Consider the following 13,430-nt stretch of genomic DNA (forward strand, 5'->3'; position numbering starts at 1 on the left):
TACACCTTCCATTTTCTTATTTATTGTTTCCTTACTTCTTCGTTTCTATACGGATCACAATGGAAATCAATTTTTTTTATTTTCTTATTTCTCTTTCTTTGTTTCTATACATATTGGTGTGGACAATTTAGAATATATTTCCGATATAGAATATATCAATGTGTGTGTGTGTATTCTAAATTGAAAACAAAGAAGAATATAAATTGGAACGTGTGTGTGAATATATATTTTTCTTATAATATGTGTGTGTGTATATATATCCTATACATACACACGATAACACTTTTTATTTATGTTTTTTGATATTATATTATATGTTGATATTGAATTGTTGTATGATATTTGATATTAGATTCGAATCGAGCTATTATTTGATATCATTGGTACTTAAAAATAAAAAATCATCACATCATCAAATTGTTATCAGAGATCACGATTAAAGTTAATTAAAAATACAGAATCATATAAATTTTCTATTAACATGTATTTTAATTTTTAGATAATTATTATTTTCATTGATATATTTGTTTCTTATAATATGTCCTCGTTGCTATGCCAATCAATTGGTTGACTAGATCAGGTAGAACCGTTCTTCTGATTCATGTATTGGGCTTAATTTTATGCTGGATTTATTGTGGCGCACCTTCTGTCATATGGTTGTTCTTTTGCTGCTCTCTCTGTACGTGATTCAGTATTTCAGTTTTGTGCTTTCGTGGCGGCAGCACAATTTCTGGCCGCAATGGATCCTGACAATTTTCTTGCCTTATTACGCGCCTTTTTTTTGTTTATATTTTATTTCTAGTTGTAATTGCTATACCATCATCTAACTCGGGTTCATGAATCATGACCATTGACCAAGTCTAATTGCCTTTTTACGCACATACAAATATTTTTGCTATTTTTGCCATTGGACTTGTTCATGAAATTTAAATCAGGCTTAGATTTGCAATTAGACTCGGATTCCAGCCCATGGACTTTACTAATTACTATCCTTCAAAATATTCTATATATGGATCTTCTAATGAACACCTCAGGAACATTCTTTTTTTAAGGTTTTTCGTATATGCTTAACTATCTATAATTCCAACGATAATTTATGAATTAATTGGTTTAATTAAAATCAATAAAAATAGGTTTCAACAAAACTAATTTAGGAATTAGATGCTTTAGAAAATTACAAATTTCACTCTTCAGGCGGAACCAAGTAGAGTGAGGGATGGACATTTAACGACTCTAGCTTAGCTCAAAAAAAAATTTCAACAATATACTTCTACTTCGGTCTTTAATTTGATAAAAAAGTATAAAGATATACTTAAGCTTAAAAAATTATTAATTTTATTTTGAAAGATCTATAAAATATGATTCTATTTCTATGTTATTTCTCAGAAAAATTATAAAAATATACTTAATATTCAAAATAATGATAAAATTATACCTCATCCAAAATGTCTGCATCACCCTGCTAATTATTCTAGTTGGTCCCAAAGTAGGGGTGTTCATCAGGTCTCGTTTAATTAGTTAAACATTTTAAACAGAACTGAGAGAGTTCAGATTAAACGGTTCGATAAAGAAATTTTTAAAACCAGTTAGACATAACCGTTCAGATATTTATACCCGTCCACTGTCCGATCAAACATTTACAAAAAGTAAAAAATTACAACATAATGTATATTACTTGGTTCATTTAAAACTTGTTAGATCAAACCACACAAATTTTTTAAATTCATATTTAAAAAGTTCAAAAGAGAACAAATAATGTTTATTTTTATGGTTAATCTTCTTATTTCGATTTAACCGAACAAACTAAAATTTAGTTCATTTTATTCAAATCGATTTTAATTTAGTTGATAAGTTTATTTTAATTGGTTCAGTTGTATTTTTTTTTTAAAACCGATCGAATAAAATTATAGTTTCTCTATTTTATTTGGTTTTAATCGAATAGAATTGATGAACACTCCAGGTAGTTTCATGTTGAGGGGAAATTAAAACGATAAAGAATAATTTAGAGAGGAAAAGTTTTATTCATTCATTCAGTTTCTGGATTTCCCTAACTTACAAAAATGGACCAATATAAGAATGCCTTGGAGAAAACACTAGAACAAAGTCTGAAATCAATCACACTAGACCAATGCAAGTCTAAAATTAATATTGTGGGGAAATGATCTGATGTAAAATAAAAGGTAGATGATCTAATGTAAAAGAAAAGGTTAATTAAATGATTATATATTAAGTCAAGAAGTTAAATGAGATAGTAAGACTATAAATAAGAAACTCATAATTAATATAATGCCAGCTAATAATATTGTTTTTATTTATTTTTTTAAATTGTCATTTCTTTGGTGTAGTTTTCTTTTATTTATTTTTTAAATTCGACTCATAAGTTCCAATATATTTTTCTTCTTTTGAAAAATTGTAATGGTGTTTTAGTAGTTCAGCTATATAACCTGAACCTTTTTTAACGTGTGTCAAGATAATCAGATAAGTAGTAGTTTACTAAATCCTTATTTAAAAAAAAAAAAAGAGTTTATGGCATTGCATATATATTATTACCTATAGCTTGATAAAAACCATTGCATAATATATAGTTCAATTATTACCTAGCTAATAGCTTGATAAACCATTGCATAATAGTTTATTACTTATTGAAGAACTATTGCATATATTATTCCTAATTTGCTGATGGAAGGGTCTGATCTTTCTCTCTTTCGTCAAAACTTGATAATTAATGGCTGTCAAGGCTTTTCTCTCTCGCTGTTTTATCTGTTTGAAAAAAATGACTGAGACTGTGTGAAGTCGGTCTCTCTCCCTTTCATGTATGATAAAATTTCCAAATTCCACGTTTAATTGGTCAGGAGTTTCATTTTATTTCAAAATAGTGACCCTTACAACAGCGACAAGTTTAATTAATTAGACATTAGAATGAACATTAGAATATTTGAAACCTGCAATAATATTTTCTGACAAAAGCGGAATGAAGCAACGATTTCATAATGAAGATATATAGTACTGTTACAAAGCAACAATGTGTGGTTGGAGTTTTGAAAATCTTCCGATGAACAATAAAACATTAATTTAAACTGAAAATTGAAGTATTTGAACACTAATGCATCATTATTTTCTCTGAATGTTGGGTCATCCTCAAAAGTTCATGCAGCCGTTAAATGTGTTGGAAGTTTGTCAAATTATTGTCGGAAATTCGTCGGAGCGCGCACTACCAAATTAACCATTACTGAGCTATGCTTGACGGTAATTGTTTGATAATGTTGACTAGTTAATGTTCAATAGCAATTATAGTAACAAGAATGATGTTCAATTTAATTATCTGTTAAGTGTTTTTTTGAAGCACACAGAGATAATCCAGTGAAAAATATATAAAGCCTTGGATATTATTGTACGTTTAGGCTTGTAATCGGTTCTATTTAAAATTTTCAATGAAGATTTATGTCCAATATCTAGTGAATAAAGCTTTATTTTGTTGTGGCGACTTGATTTCAAATCTCACATATTACATATTGTGCATTTTAAATTTTAATCCTACCAAAATTTTCTAATTTAATTCACCCCTGCTGCTATATTGAACTTTCAACCGAGCTAATATCTTCCCACGTCATTCATAACCGTGAACGGCAGCATTCAATTTATTTGAGTAATATACTAATGCATAAAATGGATAGATGCAACATACAACGTATTTGAGTCATATATAATATCAAACATGGATAGTTACAGTCCGAGATATATCTTTGACTTCAACATAAATTAAGTTCTATATATATTACTGAAATCCGAGATATATAGTTAATTTATCGATTGCATATTTATATGCAATATAATAGGTCCCTCCCTCTAAATTCATTTTTAGAGCTTGACAGTTGCTCGTATGATCCACGCGGTTTATGAAATAAAGTTTAATTTGGTCATGAGTTTTAGTTTAATAATTTCAAAGTAGTGACGATTCAAACAGCGACAAGTTTATTTAACTAAATATAAGTACACAAATTGTCCGGTATAAGTACACAATATTTGTCAAATTGAGCTTCAAGTTTGTCGGACTTTTGCCAAATTATTGTTGGAAATTAACGGTAAATATTAATTTCATATTGTTGACTAGTTAAAGTTATTAATTAGTTAATTTTTTTTAATAACATTATGATAACAAATACGATATCTACAAAATTTGTCCATAATTTCTGTTAGTTTTTATTTATTTTATTTTGAAGCACTCATTTTTCTTAAGTCATTGATCATGAATTACATATCGAGACAAATATAATTCAGAGAAAAATATATAAAAGCCTTTAATATCGTCCGTTTAGACTTCGGTTCTATTTTGAAATTTGGATGAAGATTTATATCCCAGTAGATGTCTACGTGAGGGGCGATAGACAAAAACAGAGCTTGTAAGAAAAAAGAAATTACCTAATGAATTTGGGTGCCTCGAGAAAGATTGTTTCGATTTCCAAAATTTTGGGTGTTTACAGAAAGGTTTAAAATCGTAAGTTAATATAAATTTTCAGAAGTAATTATAAATAACATATGAGTTGATCGTAATTTCAGCAAATATTTTTTATTGGAGGTGAAAGCAATTTCCGCAAATATTAATTAATTTTAGACTTGGTCACATGGCAATTACAAATAAAACAGGAAAAAAAAGAACAAGAGAAGGCGCCCAAAATTTTTTATTGGAGGTGAAGGAACTCTGCAAATATTTTTTATTGGAGGTGAAGGAACTCCACAAATATTTTTTATTGGAGGTGAAGGAATTCGGCAAATATTAATTTTATACTTGGTCACATACTCACATGGCACTTACATTTATAACAGGAAAGAAAAAGAACAAGAGAAGGCGGCCATAAGACAAGAAGTCAGCAGGATCCAATGCGGACAGGAGTTGTGCTGCACCCAGGCAAGCACAAAACTGCAGCACGCAGAGCTGATCAATAGTTAAGACGCCACACTGCTGACTGAAAATTATAAAATAGCTTACTGAAAATTCCTCTTTCAATAAGAGATGTTCACATCCATCAAAATTCAATGATCACCTATAACAATTATTAATTGTCTTGTTGACAACATCACACAAACTAAATTTGTGTTGCATTAATTAATGGCATTTCTCCGGGCACCCGGTGGCGACTCTCAAATAAAAAAGATGAAGAATATGAAGAAGGCTTGGATCCGGCCAGGCCAGCTATGCAGGCAGATCGACATCTCACCCATCAATTATGAAGTTATGGATAATCTGCCATCTCCAATGCTATCAATCCAAGAGAAAATACCATCTCTGACAACAAAAGTTACATGCACGACAATTGTCGACAAAGAGCTCTCTGCACTCCTGAGATCTAGGTCCAGACTGACACTCACCACCAGTTCGTCCACATCAACTGCTGTTTCTTTTGAAGGCCTCCTCCACCAATGGTACTCGTACTTCCAATCTCTCTCAATAATAAAACCCCACTACCCTATGGCGCTTGAACGATCGCACCTTGAGGTGGTTTATTTCACCTGGAAGGACTCGTTCAAGCCGTCGAAAAAGCACTCCCACACCTCGATTGGTTCGGAGAAAGTGGCAGTCGTGTTTAATATAGCTGCAGTGTACTCACAGATGGCAGCTGCACAAAATCGGGGGACAGTTGACGGGTTGAAGAAGGCATACAAAGCATTTTACAATGCAGCAGGAGCATTTCAGTATTTGAGAGAGATACTAGGGGCAGGTGAATCAGTTGATGTTTCGACGGAATGTGTGAGCATGCTAGAGAAGCTGATGGTTGCTCAGGCGCAAGAGTGTTTTTTTAATCGTGCTGTTAGAAAGGGATTGTTGCCTACTACTTGCTCCATGGCTGCAAGGGAGGTAATAAGTTTTTTTTCTCCTTTCTTGATTATTATTTGGGCCTAATATTTTTTAAATGGAGTATTCTTTCTTCAATTTGAAGCATTAATTTCGTAATATTGCACTTCAATTTATTTTTGTCCAATGTCTTTTGTTTTCTTGAATAGGTCGAGTTATACTACGAAGAGGTTCTTCATGCACTGAGCACTGTACCACTCAGCCAACACTTTGACAAGGGGTGGTTTGCACATGTACAACTCAAAACTTCACAGTTCTACGCTGAATCTTGCTATCATTATTCCTTACATCTCCATAAAAATGGTGAAATTGGAGAAGAAATTGCACGTTTAGAGATGGGTGCTGACCACCTTTGGAGCATGAAGAGAGCCATCAAGGGCGCTTCCTTTTCTCTCATCAGTGTCATATCAAAACTAGAGAAAAACATCAATTTACAGCTTGAGGAAGCCAAGAGAGAGAACAATAGCATTTACCGTATGAGAGTTCCAGCCACATGCTCCTTGAAGAAGTTGCCAGCATCTGTCTCAAAATGGCTGGGAAGGCTAGAGAGCCTTGCGGAACTGAATGTCATATAATCTAAACTGTCTTGGGTGTTGATAGAAACTTCTATTATTTTAGAATAAAACAGGGTTGGCCAAAGCTCTTTGTTTGAGCGAGAAGTGATCATGAGGTTTTTTTCTTCTTCTTTAGTCGTTAAAAGGAGAGAAGTTGTGATGAGGAAACTTGCCATATGCATCTAAAATTTGCTTCTAGTGATTAATTGAATCTCAGTAATGGTTTGTTAATTTCTTTTAGTCTTCTAATAGTCTACTGTGCTTTGTTATTTTATGTGTTTTTTTATTTTATGAAATGAAGCGGTTCATGCATGCGTTTTAAAATATTTAGTTGAGATCATTTGTAAATTTTAAAATGACGAGTTTTGAAGTGTTCATCGCCAAATATTGTGTCGGCCTGAATGGTTTTATTCCTATAACATGGATAAAATACTTTTCATTACTACTAGTATATATAATTGATTGATGTGGATGGAACTCTTTTTAAGATTGTGCTTTGAAATGTTCATCGGAAAATGAGGAATTGGATGAATCTTACAAATAAATGGAACTAATCTGGACTAGCTTGTTGTCTAATAAAAATGAACATTTTAAAATAGAGTATGACTAATATAACATCAGTGTCATTCAGTCTATATAACACCAACTCCAAAACCTATCAAATTGAATTCAAATGGTGAATTCAAACCGTTCAAACCGATCTACTTCATTAGTTGTGCGTTTACATGTAAAATTTATAAGTTTTTTAGTTTATTTGGTATCAAGTCAAGCAGTCAAATGTGTGAGTTTTTAAATTAATTTTAATACATTTATTTTTCAATTTTTTTGCCGCTTGATTTGATACTAAAATAACTCAAAAATATAAAAAGTTTGCATGTAAACGCATCACTCATAAATTAAATTAGTTTGAACGGTTTGAATTTATCATTTGAACTCGATTTTATAGGTTTTGGAGTTGGTGTTATATAGATTGAAATGACACTGATGTTATATTAGCCATACTATTTAAAATATGCTCCTAGCTACTTCATACACCACATACTACATCCTACCTATTGCACCACCAGTGCCATTCGTTTCCCAAATAGACTGCTACCTAGCTATTTACTTATCTATGTTCACTTAGCAGTTAGCACTACACAATACGTATCTGTTATTCAAATTTATCAAGCAACCTCTTTCGCAGGTTAACCAAATGGCTCTTATCATAATTATAAAATAATCTGAATTATATACAAGCCTTGAAAATTAGTTAGATATTCACATTCATCAAAATTCAATTTATCACCCATCACAAATAGTACTTGTCAATTATAAAGTTATGCAGGCGGATCGACATCTCACCCGTCAATTATGAAGTTATGGATTATCTGCCATCTCCAATGCTATCAATCCAAGAGAACACTTAGCAGCAGCTGTTAAGATTTCAAAAAAAAAAAAATTCAATCCAAGAGAAAATACCATTTCCGACATCAAAAGGTTACATGCACAGCAATTGTTGACCAAGAGCTCTATGCTCCAGTCCGAGATCAAATATTTAAATATTAAAAACGATCTCAGCTCCATCTGGCAGTGACTCTAGGAGCAGGAATTTTTTGCACCCTAGAGAGAAGGTGATCCGAACGCCTTACTTAGTTATTAAAAATATTTGCAAGTTCATTTTTAGTTATGAAAATTATTTGCAAGTTCATTTTACTTTTGGTTCACAAACATTGACATGTATGGAAAGCATATATTGATAAATAAATGATGCCACAGTTGCATGAAGTAAGAAATTAAAATAATTGGTTTATTGTTTAGTATTAAATATATTGAATAATAAATTAACTTAAATTTAAAAAATATGATCATAATCCGAATATCAATTATAATTAGAATGTCAATTTTGTTAATCGCTTGAGGTCCAACTACTCAATTTTTCAAATTGCACAGAAATTAATATGTGTTGTATTAAATTTATGAAAAAAATATTAGTTAATTAATTTATTTTTAATTTCAGTAACCTATGTGCTAATTGTCACAATGTTAACTTATTTTTAATTTCAGTAAGCTATGTTAATTATTTTTACTATTAGAAACAAGGGATCAATTGAAAATGTTAAGACTAATTGGCAAACAAATTAGTGTTAATCATTGATGGTCCTTTTAGTTGTCAAGATCAATTGTAATGATTGCTTAACATGGCAACAGACGAAATGTCATATCTTTGCCATATATTCATATATAACCAGGCAAAATATGCCTAAAAGAGGCATATAGACATACAGAGAATACTGTCTAATTGTGGTCGCACACAATTATTTGATGTTGACCATCCAATTTAGATGGTCCAAATTAATTATATTACTTAATCAAGAAGATGTCATTCTTCTATCTAATCCAACTTTTGATTGGATTAGAAAACATGACTTGGATGTCTAATACTTATTCGATTTGGAATTAAGATTATAAATCAATATATTGATAATTGTGACATCTGAAATTAAATTTGTTAGTCAGAATAGACAAAGTTTAAGGCACAATTAAGAGTAGGACTGTACAAAAAGTTCGTAGTTCGTGATTCGATTTGAGTTCGATTCGAAAAAAGTTCTTAATTAATTCAGTTTGAAATTAGTTCGTTCTAAAATGAATCAAATCAGTTCGGTTCGAAATTAGTTTGAATTTGAACTCGAACTGGGTTAAGTTCGATTTGAAACTCTTCTTTTTAGTTTGAATTCGCAAAAAAGTTTGTAATTAATTCGATTCGAAATTAGTTCGTTTTGAAACAAATCAAACTAGTTCGGTTCGAATCTTATTCAAACTCAAACTCAAACTGGATATAGTTTGTTCGAAATTGATTAATGTACTATTTAGATTTGAATCTCAAATAATGCAACTAATGACTTCAACCATCAATCTTTAATAATGCAGGAACCAAACTTATATCAGAATTCAAAATTGTTAATATAATGGTAACTTATAATAGAAAAATGCTTCAACAACATAACAAATTAACAATAAAAATAAGTTAATATAATCGTTCTAAAAATGCTTTATCTAACTAGAAGAATCGGATTGAATAAAAAGTTAAAAAATAAATAAGCCACCATTTTAATTATACAATAAGAGGTAGGTTCTCAAACTTTTAATTTGTGACAAATTGACTACCAAATTTTAATTTTGAAAATCACCTCCCTCTAATATATGCAATTGATGACAATTAACGATCTTCTTCGGTAGATAATTTATCATTTAATAGGTATGAAATAATAATGATAGCCTTAATTAATTTATCTATGTCATAATCATTTTATGAATAATAATATTTCACAATTTTCAAAATTAATTTTAAATTAGTAATAATTTCTTATTTCATAATGTTTGCTAATTTTCATGTGTAAATAAAATAGTTTTATCAATTTTATTTATTTATGAAACTATTTTTCCTTTATAATATATCAAGCATGTATACAAAAATAAAACTGAAATATCATTATATTATAAATATTTAATCAAGTGCCTATATTTTTTTTAAATAAGTTTTTCTAACTTTATATAAATTAAAAAGCCATTAATATTTAATATTTTTTACTAAAAGCAACCAGGAATATTTTGATCATTTCGTACTTAAAAAATTGGTCACATTAAATGGAGAGGGTGGAAGGAATAATTATCCCTGTAAATAATAAAATAATGAAGATTCAATATGAATCGTTCTGTTGTAGTTAGATATTTTGAATCCATTATTATTTTATGTTATACAATTATTATGACAATAATGACATCGTCTCAACAGCCAAACAAATAATCACAGTAAAGATTACAAACTTAGATATTTTCCAATCAATACATTTCTAGAGATGGAAGCTACGAGATAAGACATTTTTTTTAAAACATTTAGAATAACAGTTTTTAATTAATAAATGAAACCAAACGACGCAGATGAAATTGTCAAAATTATTATTTTAGGTCATCCATCCTGACCGTTCGTTCTTAATTAATTAGCCAGATAGGAACAGCTATAAGCTCGAAAATTAGCAATTAATTATGTGAGAAATAAACAATCATCTCCTATTATAGCAATTTCTTTGTTTAATTACGAAGAACAATGGTAACAAATTAAAAAAATATATTATTTTTGTTTTGCTCATCTTATTTGCTTTTTGGCGGGGTAGAGGTACAAATTAATTATATATAAAAAAAACAATTTTTTTGTTAAAATTACCAAATAATATCCCTGAGTTTACTTTTGTTGTGATAGTCTTTTTTTTTGTTAGAACTATTATGAATCAAATTCGATCAGCTTTCAGCATGATCCAAATGTAAGTCCAATAAGAATTTAGAAAATTTATTAAAAAAATTATAATCAATCAAATTGGATGGCAAGTGAAATTTTAGCATCAACGTGTCATAAAAAATTTGGGGCAAATGCCAAGTAGGCTTCTCCTATGATTTATATGGTGACTCATTGCTCTAAAGTAGTACGGTATTGTTAATTTATTAATTAATAACTCAATAATTAACCATTCTATCATATTTGTGTCTGATTTATCTGATGACTAATTGTGTTAATCTAATATGGAGCAGTTAGTTTATTGTCAACTCAATAATTAACCGATATTTTTAATTTTACCCAAAAAATAAATTATTTTATTATAAATAACCAAAATCACGACAAAATTTTATTTCTACCCAAACCGTAAATAATATTTATGGTTCGAATTAACAATTCAGACCGTAAATAATATTTACGGTTCGAATTCACAATTCAAACCGTAAATATTATTTACGGTTCTAATTTTATTGGTTTTGTGGATCTATAGGATTGAGATAGTAGTATCTATAGGATTGAGATAGTAGTACTTCTTTCAACCATGTGGCATTGAAATAATAAAATATCGGCCAACCTGTCCCCTATATTGCCGACAAAAGCTATATTCTCACTGCCAGTTGAATTCAAACCGTAAATTATTTACTTTCCTGGCCGACAAAAGCTCTATTCTTACTGGCCGACAAAAGCACCTAACCTTCTTTCAACCTTTTGTTGTTCTTGTGCTATTTCATTATTAGAACCGTAAATAATATTTACGGTTTGAATTCTTAATTAGAACCGTAAATATTATTTACGGTCTGAATTGTGAATTCGAACCGTAAATATTATTTACGGTTTGGGTAGAAATAAAATTTTGTCGTGATTTTGGTTATTTATAATAAAATAATTTATTTTTTGGGTAAAATTAAAAATATCGGATAATTAATCACCCAATAAAGATTGTGCTTTGTTGATCAATATTCTTGAGTTTTATTTTATTTTATTTCAAGATTGTGACCTTCTAACAGAGACTAGTTCAATCCACATCAGTCAAATACAATTGTTTTTTCAAAAAAGAAAAAAAAAAAAAAATGACGCGCCTATAAGCTTGCCAAGTGAAGACCAACAAACTAAAGTTATAACCACAATAAAAAAAAAGGTAAACTTTGGATGTAATTCCAAATAAGAAAATTTGAATGTAACTTAGAAATAGCAATAAATTTATATTTAAAATTTAGAAAATCAATATGTTAGAAATAAGATGGATTTTTTTTTTTAAATTTATAAATGGATGTAACCCAACCAATTAATGATTCGGTTTTATTGAAGAGAGGCTAATAGAATCAAACTAATGATTAAATTCCACTTATTTTCACAATTTATCACACCAAATATCACAGTGTTGAGAGAGATACTAGGGGGGAGGTCAATCAGTTGATGTTTCAATAGAATGTGTGAGCATGCTAGAGAAGCTGATGGTTGCTCAGGCGCAAGAGTGCTTTTTTAATTGTGCTGTTAGAAAGGGATTGTCACCTGCTGTTTGCTCCATGGCTGCAAGGGAGGTAAAGATTTTCTTTTCTCCCTCTTTCTTGATTATTATCTATGCCTAATATTTTTTAAATGGAGTTTTCTTTCGTCAATATGAAGTATTAATTTCTTAATATTGTACTTTGATTTATTTTTGTCTAATGTCTTTTGTTTTCATGACTAGATCGAGTTATACTACGAAGAGGCTCTTCATGCACTGAGCACCACACCACTCAAATACTCAAGCAACACTTTGACAAGGGTTGGTTTGCACATGTACAACTCAAAACTTCACAGTTCTACGCTGAGTCATGCTATCATTATTCCCTACATCTCCATGAAAATGATGAAATTGGAGAAGAAATCGCACGATTACAGATGGGCACTGACCGCCTTTAAGCATGAAGAAAGACGTCAAAGGCGCTCCCTTTTCTCTCATCAATGTCATATCAAAATTAGAGAAAAACATCAATTCACAGCTTGAGAAAGCCAAGAGAGAGAGAACAATAGCATTTACCATATGAGAATTCCAGCCACATACTCCTTGAAGAAGAAGTCAGCATTTGTCTCGGAATGGATGGGAGGGATGGAGAGCCTTGCGGAACTGGATGCCATATAATCTAAACTTTCTTGAGTGTTGGTAGAAACTCCTATTATTTTAGAATAAAACCGGGTGGGCCAAAGATCTCAATTCGTTTGAGCGAGAGCTTTCGTTTTCTTTTTTCTATTACCTGGTTTTTCATTTTTTTTTTCTTTTACCCTTTAGTCGTTTAAAAGGAGAGAAGTTGTGATGTGGAAACTTGTGATATGCATCTAAAATTTGATTCTTCTTCAATATTAATTCAACTGTATATTAATTTGAGTAATTGAATCCAAGAAATGTTTTGTTAATTTCTTTTAGACTTCTAATAGTCTACTGTGCTTTGTTATTTTATATGTTTTATCTTTTATGAAATGAAGCGGTTCATGCGTTTTTTAATATTTAGTTGAGATCATTTGTAAATTTTAAAATGACGAGGTTTCAAGTGTTCATCGCGAATTGCGTTGGCCTGAATGATTTCATTCCTATAGCATGGATAAAATACTTTTCGTTACTACTAATATATATAATTGATTGATGTGGATGGAACTCATTTTAAGATTGTGCGTTGAAGTGTTCATAGGAAAATCATGAGGAATTAATAATGGATGAATCTTACAAATAAAT

General features: G+C 30.3%; 1 protein-coding gene across 1 annotated transcript; it reads left to right on the forward strand.

Annotated features, from left to right (window-relative positions):
• Positions 1-5,383: 5,383 nt before the first annotated feature.
• On the forward strand, positions 5,384-13,178 carry LOC144552799 (vacuolar-sorting protein BRO1-like). The gene is made up of 3 exons (XM_078300791.1): positions 5,384-5,854; positions 6,001-6,510; positions 12,931-13,178. Exons 1-2 carry the CDS (start codon positions 5,468-5,470, stop codon positions 6,424-6,426), a joined length of 813 nt encoding a protein of 270 aa, XP_078156917.1. The 5' UTR covers positions 5,384-5,467; the 3' UTR covers positions 6,427-6,510; positions 12,931-13,178.
• The last annotated feature ends 252 nt before the right edge of the window (positions 13,179-13,430 follow it).

This window comes from Carex rostrata, chromosome 4 (genome assembly GCF_964058835.1).
Source record: "Carex rostrata chromosome 4, lpCarRost1.2, whole genome shotgun sequence".
NCBI lineage: Eukaryota > Viridiplantae > Streptophyta > Magnoliopsida > Poales > Cyperaceae > Carex > Carex rostrata.